This window comes from Bos indicus x Bos taurus, chromosome 6, assembly GCF_003369695.1.
Source record: "Bos indicus x Bos taurus breed Angus x Brahman F1 hybrid chromosome 6, Bos_hybrid_MaternalHap_v2.0, whole genome shotgun sequence".
NCBI classification, from domain to species: domain Eukaryota; kingdom Metazoa; phylum Chordata; class Mammalia; order Artiodactyla; family Bovidae; genus Bos; species Bos indicus x Bos taurus.
Window position 1 is genome coordinate 88,796,892 of NC_040081.1, and position 19,312 is coordinate 88,816,203.

A 19,312-nucleotide genomic window follows, 5' to 3' on the forward strand; every position below is an offset into this window, starting at 1 on the left:
ATGCCTCTGAAGTCCTTGTTTTATACTTAAGGGTGAGTTTTTGGTTTTTTTTTTTTTTTTGAAGTTGTTTCTCAGGGTCTTTTTAAAATAAAAATATCTATAGGAAGGAAATTTTATGTCCTAGTGTCTCGGGTTGATTATGGCAGACTACTGGGATCAAGACAGTGCCAGTGATTTTTGAGGATACTCCAAACAGCCTGTCTAGTTTACAGATTTGCCACTCTGCTGTACATGTTCAGAGGCTTGAGGAAGAAGGATTGGGGAGGGAAGAAAAAGGATTGGGGAGAATGACAAGAATAAATGATAATGTTTTTATAAAGGAAGTCATGAAATGAAGATATTTTAGTTATGTTGACAGAGTACTAAAAATATCCTAGCGGAGATCCTTACTCCTGCTCACCAAAATGGAAACTAGCAATGATGGCTGACACTATTCATGGTCAGAGAGGAGGTTCCTCTGGTGGTCACAGAGTTTGTTGAAAACAATTTCAAATTTTGATCAGGTAATTAACTTGTTATTTGGCTCCATTTAAGGCCTCCTGAGTTGTGAGTGGTAGTTTTAAATATTCACATCTGTATTTCTCTTGGCATCTCTCTAGTCAGTCAGCTGTGTTTGACTCTTTGTGATCCCATGAACTATAGCCCACCAGGCTCCTTGTCCATGGAATTCTCCAGGCAAGAATACTGGTGTGAGTATAGATTTGACTTAACATAATGAGTAAAGCAGATAAAGCAAAAAAAAAAAAAAAAAAAGAAGAAGAAGAAGAAAGAAAAGACTTAGCCACCTTACCCAGTTTAAGTTAAATAGTTGAGGGAAGTCTTTGTAACAAAAAACTTATAAAAATATGACCAAAGTCTCATAATCCTGTCCATTCCATTAATATTCCACTGGGTGCCATAATAATGAATATCTTAATATATATGTATGTATATGTATATATGTATATATATATGTGTGTATATATATATATATATATATATATATATATATAATAACTTGTAGAAACCCCAGGAGTCAGACAGCTAGATAAATGCAAAAGAAAGCATAGTAAATTGTCTCTGGGGCACCCGATTCCCTGTTGCCTCACAAGAATCCAGTGGCGAGCCATTCACTTGTCAAGGAGCCCTTACTCTCTCTCTCTGGCTCATCATGCTCTCATTTTTTATGTCAACCATCTGAGAAAGTGGAGTGTTTTCCATATTATCTCCTGAGTCATACTATTTCTCCAGTCTCATGCAAGTCAGGTTTTTCTGGTTGTTATTTACCTACTTCATCTTCCTGAAGCTTGTCTTCCCTTCATTACAGCGGATGTGTTTGGGAGGTCATGCTTCTAAATGGTCTGCATTTAGAAGCAAGGGAAAATCTCTAAGCATTTAATTTGGACAATTACGCATGTATAGGAGGAGACAGAAATTCACATGAAGGGAACGAGGAATTTTCCTTCTGCTGCTGGTTGCCACAAATAAAGAATCATTCCTTTTCCTTTTAGGGAAGGGAGTTGGTTTTAAAAGTTAGTTGTAACATTGCTGGAAATCTGATATGGGCCATAGAGTACTTCTTTGCAAGAGAGAGAAATGGACAAAATACAAATGGAAATAAAACAGTACTGTGGGAATTTAACATATCAATTCTTTCTCTTCTACCCAAGAATAGATTTATAAAGCACAAATACATTCTTTGACTTAACTAGAATATACAATTTTCAAAATGTATTAGCAAAATTAATTCTGTTTAGGTATATATGTAAATTCAATTATTCGGGAACTTTGGAGTCAGTATATCACATACTATGGTGCTTCCTAGGTGGCGCCGTGATAAAGAATCTGCCTGCCAATGCAGGAGACACAAGAGACATGGGTTTGATATCCCTGAGTTGGGAAGATCCCCTGGAGTAGGAATGGCAACCCTCTCCAGTAGTCTTACCTGGAAAGTCCCGTGGACAGGGAGCCTGGTGAGCAAAGAGTCACAAAGAGTCGGACACAACTGAGTGAATGAGCGCATACATCATACAGCAATAGAAATTCCCTATCTGCTTAAAAATTAGTGAGTCTTCCTAACGAAGTGTTTAAAATGAGAGTCTGGATTATTAAACCCAGATCCTGAAAACCTGGGAAAGTAAAGTTTCCAGAGGAAATAATGACACACAACACACAAGCCAGAGATACCCTGTCATGAAGCATGGGTTGCTGGTGCCGGAAGGTTAACGATCACACACTTCTTCTTTATTCTTACCTTAATTGTTAAAAGGTAACTGTTAATCCCTTATGTAGCTGTAAGTATCCTTCGTTAGCAATACTTCCACACCTTGTGACCATGTGTCACCCCTGGTTTTTAAGGCACACCTAATCTGAACACCTGGTTTCTTTCATCATCCCTCCATTACCTCAAATTTTAAACTTCTGCGCCATGCCTGTTCTTCTTACCTTCAAACTGAAAGATGGTTGACTTCAAGTAAGAAATGATGGAAATTATGTCAAGCCAAACCTGTGTTAATTCTTCCCTTTAGAAATTTGAAATCAATAACATGATAAAGAGTAGATGTCTACATATTGGAGAAAAGGAAGCATAGCAGATTAGATACATATTTCATGCTGAAAAGGGATTTCTTGAAAAATAATTGAATAGCATTCAAGAACCTAAAACTTTATGAAAATAAAACTTGGATTTCTTCTTTATTTTAATTTTCTTCTGAAAATTATTTAGCAGTATACAGAATCTGCCTGCAATGCAGGAGACTGGGGTTCAATCCGTGGGTGAAGATCCCCTGGAGAAGGAAATGGCAATCCACTCCAGTATCCTTGCCTGGAAAATGCCATGGACAGAGGAGCCTGGTGGGCTACCGTCCATGGGATCACAAGAGTCAGACACGACTTAGTGACTAAACCACCATACATTTTTCTCTCCAATTTCTCACTTTGAAAAGCTGGTTATTCTTAAATACATAAATGCCTAGGTTTATTCGCAAAAGAAATTTTTTCAAAAGCTTATTCATCTTGAACACAGTATCTACAGCTGTCCTGACCCTTCACTTAATGGTCATGCAGCCCATGACCACCTTCCTAGCCTCTTCTCTGTCTCTTCTCTGCTTGCACCATGTGCTTCAGTCATAATGCACTTTTTTGAGCTCCTCCATTGCATCGGCTTTGTTGTCAGGTCCAAAGTTCCTTTGCTTTTATTATTCCTGGTATTTGCACTGCATTCTTTCCTTCTTTCTTCTTCCCTCAGACATTCATAAAATCTTGAAGCTTTTCTGTCACTTTACAAATATTCTCTGACCCCAGTATGATTTCTGTTCCTCTTTGAAGTGCTCTCACAAGAACCAGAATTTATTCCCATCTTAGCAAGTTTACCTTTATGTTGCTTCTTTGGTGTTCTCACTTCTCTGGCCCAGATGATAAGCTCATCCCATTAGAAAAATATACACAGAATAGGCAGTTTTCCCCATTTGATATATCCTGCATCAGAACATTATTTTTTCAAAGTTTTAAAAATACGTTTTAAACAACAAGGTCCTACTGTATAGCATAGACAGCTGTATACAACATCCTATGCTATGCTATGGTAAGTCACTTCAGTCGTGTCCGACTCTGTGCGACCCCATAGACAGCAGCCCACCAGGCTTCCCCGTCCCTAGGATTCTCCAGGTAAGAACACTGGAGTGGGTTGCCATTTCCTTCTCCAATGCATGAAAGTGAAAAGTGAAAGTGAAGTTGCTCAGTCGTGTCCAACTCTTAGCGACCCCATGGACTGCAGCCTACCAGGCTCCTCCGTCCATGGGATTTTCCAAGCAAGAGTACTGGAGTGGGGTGCCATTGCCTTCTCCGACAACATCCTATGATAATCCATAATGGAAAAGACTACGTAAAAAAAGAGCATATATAAATGTATCACTGTACAGCAGTGATTAACACGTTGTAAATCAACTGTATGTCAATAAATAAAAATAATAATGCCTCAAATTTGTATAATTATCTGCTAGGCTCTATATGAACTAGACTCCTCCATATCATCTCCTGAAACTCTTCCCTTCACTTCTACATGTCAACCCCACTGACATTCTTGCAGTGTTTCCAAGAATTGATGCCATTTTCTGCCTGGGGGAAATCTTATTACTACCTCATCACAAACATTGTTCCCCAATCAAGAACACTGTTTATTCCCTACCTCTCCATTTCACCTGGAAAAGTTTGATTCATCTTCTGATTTCTGGACTTGGCAGAGATATTCATATACTCAACCTCAGTTAGGTCCTCCCAACACAGTCACAGTGCAGTAAGCATTTTATTTGTAGAACATATCATAGCCTTAGCTCAATTATTATGTAGGTAATTATATTTATAATATAAATCTCCCAACTAGACTGTAAGTTCCAAGGGATAGTGACAATGGCTGTCTTTCTCAAGAAACTTTTTTCGTAAATCTCTGGGGAGTTTTGAGCATGTGTTGGAACAGTGAATAATGGAGTTCAGAAAATATGCAGTGGTTCGGAAATACTGCAAGACAAGGATGTAGGGCTGGATCATAAAAGATCCTAGCTGACATGACAAAGAATTGACATTTTATCCTAAAGGCAGTCTACCGACTGAGCTAGCTGTGTGGCTAAAGACAGTCAAAATTCAACAAATGTTTATAAGCTGAAGTGATCTAATCTATGTTTTAAAGAATAAATCTGGCAGCAGGTTATATAGCTAATAAGGTAGAGACTGAAATCCAAGAGACTTATTACAGTAGATTATAAAAAATGACTCTACGTGTCTTCTTGCCTCATGGGCACATCCTCTTGGCAATGTGACTTGGTGATTCTTCCTATTCTAAGCCTTTGAATTTGAGCTTGACCATGTGACTTGCTTTGACCAATGAGGCATTCAGATGTTACACTGGGGGTGGCTGGGAGTTGACTGGAAAGTCGGAGGCCACCACATGAAGTAACCTTCATTGAAGCAGTGGATTCTAACCACATTTAAATCTCCTCCACATATGTGTATATGTATAACATTCCCTACCCTCATTAGAAACAGCTCTCATTTCAGCAGTGATTCTCAGTGGTGCATACTGGAATCATGAGGTGGGAGGAGGCATATTTAATTTGATTACAGTTCTCAGGAGATTCCAACCTACTCTATGATGAAATTGAAAGCCATGCTAGTAAATTTCATGGATCAATAAATGAATAGTTAATGTAGCTGGGGAGTTAGTAAGCACCACAAAGGAAGTAGCATTTAGCCAGATCTGAAAAGGAAAAACAAATATTCATTGGATGGAGAAGTGCAGGAATGGTATGTCAAAGAAAATAGTATGTACAAAGGCAAACCTTGTGTCCAGAATGACTGATTTTAATTTGTGAGCTCTTTGCTCTTTTATTTCTAAACAACTGGACACACACTCTCTAGTGTCTGAATTTTGCTGATAGCCATTATTATTAAGGAAATTATAGAATATATTTTGCAGAGTCAACAGTTTAGAAAGAAGTCATTCAAATAAATTATCATGACGATTGTCACCTTTCCTCAAAATATTCTTATTTTTAGGAAACTGCTTTAAAATCATCAAGTCATTTCCATCTAAATCTCATTCCCTAAAGTAAGTTCCATACAAGTAACGACAGGATTTGAGGATTATTTTACTTGCCTCCATTGTCAGTTTCAGTAACTCTAAAATCATGTTGACTTTATGAAATTTAATCTAATCATGGTTTTGTGGCATCTGTTCATAAAAGTCTCTCATCAAAGCATCAATATCAATCAAGATCTAATTCCTGATTCCCATATGTACAGAATTTTAGTATTTTCCTTAAAACACAAACATACTCCCTCACAGTAAATAAGTTTATGAATGAAATTACTGCCTTAAAATTCTTCTGTAATTCTTTTCAATGGAGCATATAGAACACCTTTTCTCACACATAATAGGATTAATCTTTAATAGCATCATCTTCTGCAAACAGGTGCAAACCCTGTTTGCCCTCAGGGAAAGACCAGTCAATGAGAAGTTATTCTGGTGATGTAATGCTTGTTAACTTACTCTTTCTCAAACATGATTGGGGAAAATGCTTTTCAGAGCATCAGACCGGTATTGAACTTAACTCTTTTCACAAACATGTCACTTAGGACAGCCTTGAAATAGTTATGCAAAGTAATTAGACTAAGAGAATTTCTTTTAAGCATTGGCATCTGTACCCATTGGCATTTGCCAGTGATAATTCCTCATATTTCTTGAGAAATCACTTACTTCCATACCCTGGTCCTTATGTAAATAGAAAAAGAATACATTAACATTAGCCAGCAGCAGCAAAACTTAGCAGTTCTTTCTCAGACATAGATCCTAATTAAAATCCAATCAAAAGCAATAGAGATCTTATATTTTTTAAATCAAATTCAACACAATCTGCCTCTCATGACTCTGTACAAATTCTATTTTCATACCTGACTAGTTATGTCAAAGATAAAAATATCTGAAATAAGTATTTGAATAAAACCAAATGTGTTCACAGTGATGTCATAAAATTCTGCCTAGTGATAATTTACAAGGCTCTGTTGACACAGCTAAATGCTCATGGAAGTCCAGAGAAGTCCTCACCCAAGACAGGTGAAGATCCATTACCCATCACATAGTCTTGATTCTATGAAGTGATTGGACAGGACAGATACATGTTGGTTTGCATAGTAAAGTGTGCAGGACAGCAGACATAGAGCCACACATTTCAGGCAGTTGTTATTTCATGTGACATTCTCATTCCCTATTCCTCCACCTCAAGCCTCACTTTTTTAGCAAAAGAATGCAATAGTAAGCATGTTGTGAAAAACATAATTTCAAAGAGGAGGGTCATAACACCTGAGCAGACCAGTGGTTTATCTGATCTGAATTTCACCCAAGAAAGAAAGCAACTCAGACTGCTAAGCCAGCTGAAATTTAAGTGCTGACATAATTCAAAGATGATGAACTCTGAGTACTCACAGTAAAATTGGAGGTAAATTACTATATCAGAACTTTCTCCTTTTTGTTTCTTTTTTCTTAATATCCTCTTAACCCTTTGAGAAAACTGAGTTGATTTGGGGCACATGAGCCTTTCTTGGAGCTTTTCCACTTGTTCAGGTCATGGTAATACAGTTGCATTGGGATGAGGTGGAATTATGGAACCATAAAATGATTCAAGCCTGACTGTGAATAATGTCTCTACCATATTGGAGAATGATAAGTCATTTTAAGTTCAGTGAGCCACTTTCTTCAGCTATTGAAATGATAATTAAATGTCAATTATTAAAATGATGTGTCTACAATTCTTGGCAAATAGTAAGTATTCAATGGATACTGCCTATGGTTATTACTATTTTTCCATATAAAAATAATTTCAAGCCACTTCACTTTTCAAAGTTGAAAACCAAATTATATAAAAAAATGATTGTATACCCAGAATGGATTCCCAATTTTGTCTGCTTCTATCTTTTAACTATGAAATAAACCATTTTGTTTTCCATTGAGTATTTACTTTGATCTTGATTCTTAATGTATCGCATTATGCAGTAGTATTCTATTTTTATCTATTAATATTTCAAAGTCAGTGCTTTACAAATATATGATTTTACATGCTATCAGTATAAATAATAGCAGTACAGTACATTTCTTCTAGAGATCTGATGCAATTTTTAAAGACATTTTTCTCTAATCCTATAGAAAAGGTCCTGGAAGGCACTGTTGATACCATCAAGTTAGCTTATTCAAAAGTGAAAAATGCAGTTTGTTACCCTCCAGCTACTTATGTAGCTTGAGAATTCAGTAAATTAACTTGAACTAAATTGTTTTGATGCTGTCTATATCCAGTCAAAAACACAGACACATTTCTGCAAACTGATTTTAGATTTTAAATTTCAACAACTACTTACTTCATGTTTTCATAACTTACTGAATGCCTCACCTGTGCATGGAGAAGTTCTAAGATTAAGAAAGACAATAGTCACCCCAAAGACAGTTTCTGCCTTCTAGGGGCCAGTGTCTAATTAAAGGAACAGCACACTGTGCTAAATTTCATAACAGAGTTTGGTAAAAAGTGACTGGAAACATAGATGGTAACACTTTTAATTTAATGTTGACGGGGGAGAATTTTTGAGAAAAATTATGAACAGGTAACATTTTATTGGCTTTAAAAGAATAATAAATAAAAGGGGTTGTTTATTTGGAAAAGGTAGCAGTATATTCCAGGTGGAAGGAATAACAAGAGCAAAGGAAGGAAGGACTGAGAATTCATATTGATTTGTGAATTGACTGTTGACACAGCCTAGTGTTTCTGCAGAATAGAGTACATTGGATTGAATTATGGCCAGGAAAGGACATGCTTCCTGTATAGAGGCACATTTTGGAAAAACAAAATATTATCTCCCAAATCATAATACTCTTATCCTTTCTTTGTTATATACTATGAGACGAATCATGATGTACACTAGCGGGCTTTTTTGGTGTGTGATATCTTCAAGCTTATCTGGACTTTTCTTCAAGTAAAAGAATGTTATTCCTTTGATTTTCCTATGATTAAAAGGCCCAGATGGAGCTAGTGGTAAAGGATCTGCATGCCAATGCAGGAGACCTAGGAGAAATGAGTTAGATCCCTGGGTTGGAGAGATTCCCTGGAGTAGGAGATAGCAATGCACTCCAGTATTCTTGGCTGGAAAACGCACAGACAGAGACGCCTTGCAGGCTACAGTCCATGGGGTCGCAGAGTCAGACATGACTGAGCACACACACACACATATGAGTAAAAACTTACAATATACTAATACACTTAAGATAAATGCAAATTTTAAAAATCATATTTCAAAAAGGCAATGTAAATTGTACAAAAGTAATGCTTAATTAAGATTTCAAAAACATCTACTGATTTCATGTTTGTAGAAGCATCTAAGAGTAAACTTTTAAAAGGCAATATATCTAAATAGTATGTGACTAATGAGGTCAGAGTATGCATTAAAGTATTCTGTATGCTAACTTTGTATTAAAAGAGTTACCTGGGAAAACTTCATTTTTCTTATTCACACGGTGAAACACTGAACCAGTAGGTCAATTCATAAAGCCATTCACCTGTAATATTGTGGGTGTGAGAACATTCTTAAATATAACTTGCTAAAAATTCTCTGTAATTTTCTTTGAGTATATTCACTGAAGAAGAAATCTTTATTCATACCTTAGAACAGGACTATGTGTATTTGCTCAGTTAATTTGAATATCTTTAATGTTTTTATTAGACTTGCACTGGAATGTATTATCCACATGTACATGATGCTATTGTTATAACAAGGCTTTCCTGATGGCTCAGACAGTAAAGAATCTGCCTGTAATTCAGGAGACCAGGGTTCAATCCCTAAGTCAGGAAGATCTCCTGGAGGAGGGAATGATTAACCACTACAGTGTACTTTCTGGAGAATTCCATGGACAGAAAAGCCTGGCAAGACTATTTTAATTTAACAGATGGTGCTAAACTGTTTGTATCCTGTCTTCCCTTTAGAGACTAATATCATGTATTCTAGAAATAGTTAACTGGAATTACACATAACTGAGTCAATCACTGGAAAAGATCAGTTTTCATTCCAATCCCAAAGAAAGGCAGTGCCAAAGAATGTTCAAACTACCACACAATTGCACTCATCTCAAATGCTAGCAAAGTATTGCTCAAAATTCTTCAAGCCAGGCTTCACCAGTACGTGAACCAAGAACTTTCAGATGTTCAAGCTGGATTTAGAAAAGGCAGAGGAACCAGAGATCAAATTGCCAACATCTGTTGGATCATAGAAAAAGCAAGAGAATTCCAGAAAAACATTTACTTCTGCTTTACACCAAAGCCTTTGACTGTGTGGATCACAGCAAACTGGAAAATCCTTCAAGAGATGGGAATACTAGGCCACTTTACCTGCCTCCTGAGAAATCTGTATGCAGGTCAAGAAGCAACAGTTTGAAGGGGATACCGAACAATGGACCGGTTCCAAATTGGGAAAGGAGTACATCAAGGCTGTATGATGGTCACCCTGTTTATTAGTTTATATGCAGAGAGTACATAATGCGAAATGCCGGACTGAATGAAACTCAGGCTAGAATAAAGATTGCGGGGAGAAATATCAGTAACCTCAGATATACAGATGACACCACTCTTATGGCAGAAAGCAAAGAATTAAAGAGCCTCTTGAGGAAAGTGAAAGAGAAGAGTGAAAAAGCTGACTTAAAAGTCAACATTCAAAAAACGAAGATCATGGCATCCACTCCCATCACTCCATGGCAAATAGATTGTGAAACATTGGAAAGAGTGAGAGACTTTATTTTCTTGGGCTCCAAGATCACTGCAGATGGTGACTGCAGCCATGAAATTAAAAGATGCTTGCTCCTTGGAAGAAAAGCTATGACAAACCTAGATAGCGTATTAAAGCAGAGACATTACTAACAAAGGTCCACCATCTAGTCAAAGTAGTCATGTATGGATGTGGGCTCAATTCAGTTTAGTCGCTCAGTCACGTCCAACTGTTTGCGACCCCATGGACTGCAGTATACCAGGCTTCCCTGTCCTTTACTATCTCCCAGAGCTTGCTCAAACATCCAACCATCTCATCCTCTGTCGTCCCTTTCTCCTCCCACCTTCAATCTTTCCCGCATCAGAGTCTTTTCCAATGAGTCCATTCTTCTCATCAGGTGGCCAAAGTATTGGAGTTCAGCTTCAGCATCAGTCCTTCCAATGAATGTTCAGGACTGATTTCCCTTAGGATGGACTGGTTGGATCTCCTTGCAGTCCAAGGGACTCTCAAGAGCCTTCTCCAATACTACAGTTCAAAAGCATCAATTCTTTGGTGCTCAGTTTTCTTTATAGTCCAAGTCTCACATCCATACATGACCACTGGAAAAACCATAGCTTTGACTAGACGGACCTTTGTTGGCAAAGTAATGTCTCTGCTTTTGAATATGCTGTCTAGGTTGGTCACAGCTTTCCTTCTGAGGAGCAAGTGTCTTTTAATTTCATGGCTGCAGTCACCATCTGCAGTGATTTTGGAGCCCCCCAAAATAAAGTCTCTCATTGTTTCCATTGTTTCCCCACCTATTTGCCATGAAGTGAGAGTTGGACCATAAAGAATCCTGAATGCCAAAGAATTGATATTTTGAACTGTGGTGTTGGAGAAGACTCTTGAGAGTCCCTTGGACTGCAAGGAGATCAAACCAGTCAATCCTAAAGGAAATCAGTCCTGAATATTCATTGGAAGGACTGATGCTGAAGTTGAAGCTCCAATACTTGGGCCACCTGATGCAAAGAAGTGATTCATAGAAAAGACCCTGATGCTGGGAAAGATTGAAGGCAAAAGGATAAGGAAATGACAAAGGATGAAATGATTGGATGGCATCACCAACTTGATAGACATGAATTTGAGCAAGCTCCGGGAGTTGATGATGGACAGGGAAGCCTGGCGTGCTGCAGTCCATGGGGTCGCAAAGAATCGGACACAACTGAGTGATTGAACTGAACTGAGTCAATCATGGGTTACAGATTTTCTTTTATTAAACTTTTTATTTTGTATTGGAGAATAGTCAACTAACAATGTTGTGATAGTTTCAGGTGTACAGCAAAGGGACTCAGCCATACATTTACATGTATCTATTATTCCCCAAACTTCCGTCCCACCCATGCTGCCACATAATATTGAGCAGAGTTCCCTGTGCTATACAGTAGGTTAGATTTTCATCATGTAACACTAACTGAGCTGCATGAAGTTTTATGCTACAGTGTTGGCCTCATGTTTTTTCTATACACATTCAATATCATATACAGAAGTGTGTGTATGTGTGTTACAGTCTGCTTCATTGTAAAAATTATTTGGGGATGCTAGAGTTATACATGTAATGTAGAAAAATTCAGTGTATTCTGTTAATTAAACAAAGAAACCCTTGGACTGAGATGGCTCTAATGCCCCAGCTGTCTACATAAGCAAATCAAAATCTAGGTCTGGAAATGCCTCAAGGTTACAAAATTGAAAGCTAAGGACAGCCTATCACAAACAGCCAACTAGGCTATAAAGCTGGGCATTAAAGCTATAACTAATAAGTGGTTTTCTTGCTTTGTTTCTACCTTTTCTCTGTAAGTCGCTCCTGTTGTTGAAAGCTTTCCAACTACTTCAGGTTTGGTGCTGCTGGATTTGACTCCATTTTTGTGCAGATAAACTCTTAAGTTTTAAAATATTCACTTCAGTTTTTACAGTTTTAACAGTTCCATATGTTTAAAGATATGAAATTCTGAGAAAAAATAAGAAATTTTTCTGTTTCCTCCATCAGCTGTTAAGAAGAAGGCTAGCTTTATCACTCCAGTTCCGGGAGGCGTGGGACCCATGACGGTGGCAATGCTTCTCAAGAACACCCTTTTGGCAGCTAAAAAAATCATTTACTAGATCACGTGAAGGAATAAAGCAAACTGAAGTCATGCTACGTATTTATTTGACAAAAGGCAAAAATCTTTATATTTTACTACAAAGCTATTTCTACATTGTATTTATTTTTTCATGGGTAGAATCATTGTGGATCAGATGATTCACACAATCTTATGCATTTCCTGCTAATATTTACTGGAATATTTTGAATGGATTTTGAGTTTTAGGAAAAAAGAAAACAACTGCAATGACACTTTGGTAACAATTGCTTGTTTTGTGAATAATATTTGTTCATAATGTTAAAACAATAAAGGGCTCATAAGAAATGCATATATTTTTGACACAAAATCACAAATTGTGTGTCTTCAACAAACACGTTGTCAGCCAAATAGGCTCCTTTGTAAAATGTAATTTAGATTTTGCCATAATCGTACTCAATTTTATATATATTTTACAGTCTATATTGTATGCTGAAAGATAGGACTAAGTTGTGTCCGACTCTTGTGATCCCATGAACTGTAGCCTGCCATCATGTTCCTCTGCCCATGGGATTCTCCAGGCAAGAATACTGAAGTGGGTTGCCATTTCCTTCTCCAGGGAACTTTCCCAATGCAGGAATTGAACCCAGGTCTCCTGCATTGAAGGCAGATGCTTTACTGACTGAGCTACGTGGGAAGCCCATATTGTATGCTGAGAAAGAGCAAAAGAGCTTACTTGCTAAAAGAAAGATAAAATATTAAGCATAAAATTTTGATCTCATATACTTCCCAAATGTACTCCCCAAGGCATACTAATGAAAAACTATGCTCCATTCAAGGAAAGAAAAATGTGCAAGGAACCCTAAAAATGCCATGCTACTTGGAAAGGTATTGATTATTTCAAATTGTGAATGACTACTTGACATAGTAAAAATTCAATAAGAATATGTTAGGCTTACATGTAATTTCTTTGTTCTCCTACAAACATATTTGAATAATACGTTCCACAAATCTAGAACTCTAATAGCAAAATATGACACAATGTGCCACAGCTACTCCTTAGGATATGACTAAAAACCTACTGCTTTTTGCCCACAGTTCTTTTCTCTTACGGCATTTGGTTCTCACAGTAGATGCCATGTTTTTAACACAATTTAAATTATAAAATACATGTGCCTGTCAGTTGAAGGCTATTTGAGACTACCCTAGGCACATAATTGTATTGTTGTCATGCCCAAATCCCAGTGTGTTAATGTACCAATAATGATTCTTACCCAATGCATGTCTTTATTAGTGTGTACTCTTAATCATTTGTGTGAAAATAGACTAGATGTTTATAATTAATAATATTTCAACTGTATAATAAAATCAGTTTGGAAAGAAATACATGTCTTCTTTTTTCCTAAGCTAGAAGTTTCCTTGTTCATATACTCGTTATCTATTTCTTCACAGCACGCTGGGGAGATGTACAAATGTCTCAAAAAGGAAAGAAAATGTTCTGTAGCCCATTCCACACTAATCTTGGTCTGATAACCTTGATAGTAGTTTTTTAATTTATTTTTGGCTGTGTTGGATCTTCCTTGCTGCACAGGCTTTTCTCTAGTTGTGGCGAGTGGGAGCTACTCTTTGTTGCGGTATGGGGGCTTCTCACTGCAGTGGCTTCTCTTGTTGCAGAGCACGGGTTCTGGGGCAGGCAGGCTTCAGTAGTTTCAGCTCCCGGGATAGGTTCAGTAGTTGTGGGGCAGCATGTGAGATCTTCTTGGAGCAGGCATTGAACCCACGTCTCCTGCATTGGCGGGTGGATTCTTTACCACTCAGCCACCTGGGAAGCCGCTTGATGGTAGTTTAAAATCAAAGATCCCAAGCAAACATGTCAGAAAGGCCCTCATTAATATTTAAGTGCCCCAAATTCCCAAAACGAACAATGACTATTGCAGTGGGGTCAAGACTATCACAATAGAAGAGATTGAAATCAACTCCACATATAGCTGAGACATCAATGGATTTATAGGCAATGAAAAGAGTGAGGGGATCAGTAGATGGAAAATTACTAAGAGAACTTGATTAGATATCAAGGCTGGAAGGATTTTTGTTAAACTACCTCACCAGGATTCTTGTTAAAGTTCAGTTCAGTTCAGTCGCTCAGTTGTGTCCGACTCTTTGCGACCCCATGAATCGCAGCATGCCAGGCCTCCCTGTCCAAAAGTTAGGTCAATATAAAGGGTGGGAGAGGAGGAATTTAATCAGATATGGCAAGAGGACAAGGAGCAGGGCAGGGGTATTCTCTATAAACTAACAACAGATTTCTTTGCTAAAACTGAGCTCAATAGTCTAATTCGATGCCTAGTTAAGAAAAGGATTCAGAGGAGCCTAGCTAAAGTTTGGTCAAGAAGGAAGCCTTTGTTAACACATAAAGGAAATGAAGTTGGTTCATCAGTATCATAACTTTATTTATGGATATTATTTGGGATCTATAAAAGATAGATATATGATTGTCTTGTGAAGGAGATTTGTACAAGTTCCTTTTTCCTACAAGTATCTGTAAAAAGGACCCTGAAGGACTAGTGAGGACTGAATAATAACATGAAGACATGGAGGTGAGAATGAGCTTAGCAAATACATATGAAATCAAGGGCAACAGTCAGACTGAAGTGAAAAATGTATGTTGCAGAGTGGTGGAAATATAGCTGAATAATAGCAGAAATGGATTAGAAAAAGCCTGGATAAATCAGAATTTGGACTATAGTTAGTCAGTGATAGAACATGGAAGTTGAAGCCTGGAGGATGTTATCACTGATTATCATGAGAAAATTGTAAAGAGGAGCTGATTTGGAGGAGAGATAATATGTTCAGTTGAAGACATGTTGTGTTTGCAGTGATGACATAATACATAAATCAAAGTCCTAACATAATATCACTCGGAATTGAAAATAATTTATGGCTAGTGGTGAAAATTTAGGACACAGTAATGATGCTAAAGCTGAAACTCCAGTACTTTGGCCACCTCTTGTGAAGAGTTAACTCATTAGAAAAGACTCTGATGCTGGGAGGGATTGGGAGCAGGAGGAGAAGGGGACAACAGAGGATGAGATGGCTGGATGGCATCACCAACTCAATGGACATGAGTTTGGGTGAACTCCAGCAGTTGGTGATGGACAGGGAGGCCTGGCGTGCTGCAATTCATGGGGTTGCAAAGAGTCGGACATGACTGAGCGACTGAACTGAACTGAACTGAACTGAGTGTGTGTTAACCACTATATTCCTAGCCTTTTTGACCACTGTATACACCCTGCATCTTTCTAATCTTATTCAATAGTAATAGCTATCCTTAACTGAGAGTGTGCTATATGTTTTACATTTTTGAGGTTGTTGTTACTGACATTTTGCATTTGATATATGAGGAAATCAACCCATGAGGTTATGAAAAAGTCTCAGCCAAGGCCAAATGGGTAGGAAAGGTAGAACTGAAATTCAAAGAAAGGTCTGTTGGGTAATATGAGCCAGAACCCACTCTCTTTTCTATCACTCTATCCCCTCAGTTGCCCACCTCCCTGCCACCTAGAATCCTTTCTCTTATCATTATATTTCTAAATTCTACTTGCTATTTAAGATTCACTTCAAATGAAACTCATCCAAGAGAAATGCTGTGAGACTTTGACTAAGTCCCACCTCTGAACTCTCATACTCGTTTATGTACACATTCATGGCAGTCATCTATCTCTACCCAGCACTGTAGTTAAGTATGTATTTTCCTTGACTCACTCTAGTTCCTTGAGGTCAGAGTCCATGTATGATTTGTCTACTTGTCTTACAAATATTGGATGTTAGAGGCATAAAGTAGTTTATGATTGAATGGGTGACAGCTGAATTCATGAGAATCACAGATTAAGTTTAGAGAAAGATAAGCAATGTGCTGGTGACCCTTTCCTGCAAATGTCCAAAAACAAATTGTGACTTTTAGTCAAAGAGCAAGCAAGAAAGAAAAAATGGAAGGATAGGAGAGGAGCGAAGAGATGAAGAGAGGAAAAGAAAGGAAAAGAAACTGTTAAGTGGGAGAGGGAAGGAAAAAATAAACTTAAGGGGGAGGGGCGGGAAGAGAAGGCACTTCCAGAGTTGCTTATGACTAGAGAGAGATGACAGAGAAGGTGATGGCACCCCACTCCAGTACTCTTGCCTGGAAAATCCCATGGACGGAGGAGCCAAGTAGGCTGCAGTCCTTAGGGTCGCTAAGAGTCGGACACGGCTGAGCAACTTCACTTTCACGTTTCACTTTCCTGCATTGGAGAAGGAAATGGCAACCCACTCCAGTGTTCTTGCCTGGAGAATCCCAGGGACGGGGGAGCCTGGTGGACTGCCATCTCTGGGGTCGCACAGAGTCGGACACGACTGAAGCGACTTAGCAGCAGCAGCAGTAGCAGCAGAGAGAGATGAATAAATTAAAAAGACAGTAAAAATGGTCAGAGGGAAAAATGATAGACGGGCATTGTAGCTCTTCACTTTCTTTCTCATTCTAACATGCATCAAGAATACAAATATCCATATGGCCACTTTACAGTACCCACCATCCCCATTCTTCAGAATTGCTGAGGGACTCCCTGATGAGAGGACTGAAGACATGAACATTGGAGATTTCCTACTTAGAGTGTACGTGGAATCCATCAGGATGAGTCCTAGAGGAAAAGAAACAAAGGATAACTTGGAGCTATTTTCATAGGCTCAGGTGGTAGATGAGTTTATATTGATATTATAATGATATTATGTGGCTTAGTTCACCAGAGTGGAGAAACATTTAGAGAGACAGCAGTCCACTTCTCTCAGTCCAAATATGTGCAGAAGCCACGGTTCATTTAATGTTTAGATTCTTATGGTAAAGGTAATTTACTTAAATCTTGATTTTAGGAGATAATGTGAATTCCTTTAAGGTCAGTATACTGACTCCTACCAGAGTACGCAGCTGGGGAAATGGAAAGGACGCGTGACCTGGAATCCTGAACAGATTCAAGTCCCAACTCTAGGGTGTGTCCTCTGGCAAGTCACTTAATTTCTTTCGAGTCTTCATTCTTTATTTGTTATATGGGAATTAAAACAAGACCTGTTGTTTATTGCTTTCTTTACTCAAGATAGATTGAGTATGCTCTATATATTAGGCATTGGATTTGTTGGGGCCAGTCAGGATTACTGAAGACAAATTTGAGATGTGTGTGAAAACCTTCTGCAAATGCAAAGCACTGTTAAGTACCAGTTAACAGTTACTACAAAGATGTTGTTGTACTATGTCCCAGTCTTTGGAATAAAGGTATTTAACATTATTCCTAGCATCTTCCTCCTGAAACTGCAATTGGTTGTGGTTTATTTAATCCTTTGTAAATTATTTCTTCTTAAATTCTCACCAATGGCACAGAAAGTGATTATATGACTTATAATTCAAATACTATTTGCTTAGGAAAAATCATATCCAGAAATTGTCCTAATAACAGTTAAAAAGAAAACCACAAAAGTAGAAATATGAACTGTGTAGGCACATTAAAGTAAGCCAAGTCCTATATATTCTTTAACTTTAAAAGGATGACTCTTGTGGTAAGCGATTGCCCAAGTTATAATGAGTTCAACAAGCTCATTCTTGTGTGATTTCTAAAGCCAAGTTTATATTTGAATAGTGAAAAGGATCCTTTCTGGTAAACTGAATTTGCTGGGTGGACGTGATGCAAATGACAACCTATCCCGACTTCTACAAGTTTTCAAGGTACAGAAAATATGAGCAATTGAAATTCTTGGTAGAAAACTTTAACACCTCAGCGAAACATATTTATAAATTATTTTATTATAAACTGGGCAAGTGAGAATTTATGGAAGCTCCGATTGTCACAAAAAGTAATAGCAATAATTACATATTTTGACCTTAAAAATGATACTTTAATAATCGTAAGTAGATAGGTAAGGTGAAGTCGCTCAGTCGTGTCCGACTCTTTGCAACCCCATGGACTGTAGCCTACCAGGCTCTACCATTCATGGGATTTTTCAGTCAAGTGTACTGGAGTGGGTTGCCATTTCCTTCTCCAGAGGATCTTCCCGACCCAGGGATGGAACCCATGTCTCCTTCATTGTAGGCAGACACTTTACCGTCTGAGCCACCAAGGAAGTCTCAAGTAGATGAATAGCAAAAAAAATGTGAATGTTATATTAAACTTAAAACTTTCTATTCATTAGATGTACCAAATTTAAATATTTTAATTTCATCTTATTGGAGATGATATTATTATTGTTATTAGTATTTTGGTGTTTTACCAGCCTAATCACTGGGGCACATTTTTAAGAACTGTAGTTCTAGAGCTTGGTAGCCATTCCATTTACTCAGAAAAATATTAAATGGCAAAAATGACATAAAGGTAAATGTTATACTCTTAAAAATAATTATTTTTACAAAACTTGAAATACTAAAACTAAGTAGCAAAAACTAAAATAGAATATTAAACCTTTACTTTTATGCACATTTAATTGTTCTCTCCTGCCACTAAATAACAAAATATCTTGATTTACAGTGCAACCCAATCTGTCCTAAAAAGTAGTGTAAATAACTGCAGCTTCAGGGATATTTCTTTTATTAACAGGTTAAGATGTTTCCTGGTTTGGATATATTAAAAGTCCCCTTTCTTGGAATCCTGCATGGATTGCTAGCAGCTCAGGAGCTAGAACAATTCTGTTCACACCAAGGGAGCTTTACCTGAATTCAGTTCTTTTTTGTTGTTTTAAGTACATTTACAAACATGATTATGCCCACAGGTAACAGGAAACCAGTGTTTCAAACGAAAAACTTGATCACACTACCCGATAACACAGGTATCCTGAACAAGTGCACGAACGCCCCAAGGCTTCATGCTGCTGCCAGAAGGACATATTTTTTTGATTGCTAAGAACTGCCAGATGACGCTTCATGAAATATAAATGCAAGA

The 19,312-nt window shown here is 37.7% G+C and overlaps 1 protein-coding gene and 1 long non-coding RNA gene across 10 annotated transcripts in view; one reads left to right on the forward strand and one right to left on the reverse strand.

Annotated features, from left to right (window-relative positions):
- The window catches only part of MTHFD2L (methylenetetrahydrofolate dehydrogenase (NADP+ dependent) 2 like), a 152,339-nt gene extending 133,029 nt beyond the window's left edge, over window positions 1-19,310 (forward strand). For 4 of the 6 annotated variants that reach the window (XM_027544743.1, XM_027544740.1, XM_027544745.1 and 1 more), the window contains one exon: window positions 19,143-19,310. In XM_027544743.1, coding sequence (XP_027400544.1) covers window positions 19,143-19,273 — 131 coding nt within the window. In that variant the 3' untranslated portion in view covers window positions 19,274-19,310. Of the gene's footprint in view, window positions 1-12,292; window positions 13,747-19,142 lie in introns of those variants that run through there. The other 2 variants (XM_027544741.1, XM_027544747.1) reach the window with 1 other exon arrangement.
- The window catches only part of LOC113894390, a 69,214-nt gene continuing 62,879 nt past the window's right edge, over window positions 12,978-19,312 (reverse strand). For 2 of the 4 annotated variants that reach the window (XR_003511562.1, XR_003511563.1), the window contains exon 3: window positions 16,846-17,032. This is a non-coding gene — a long non-coding RNA (uncharacterized LOC113894390). Of the gene's footprint in view, window positions 13,018-14,158; window positions 14,196-16,845; window positions 17,033-19,312 lie in introns of those variants that run through there. The other 2 variants (XR_003511564.1, XR_003511565.1) reach the window with 2 other exon arrangements.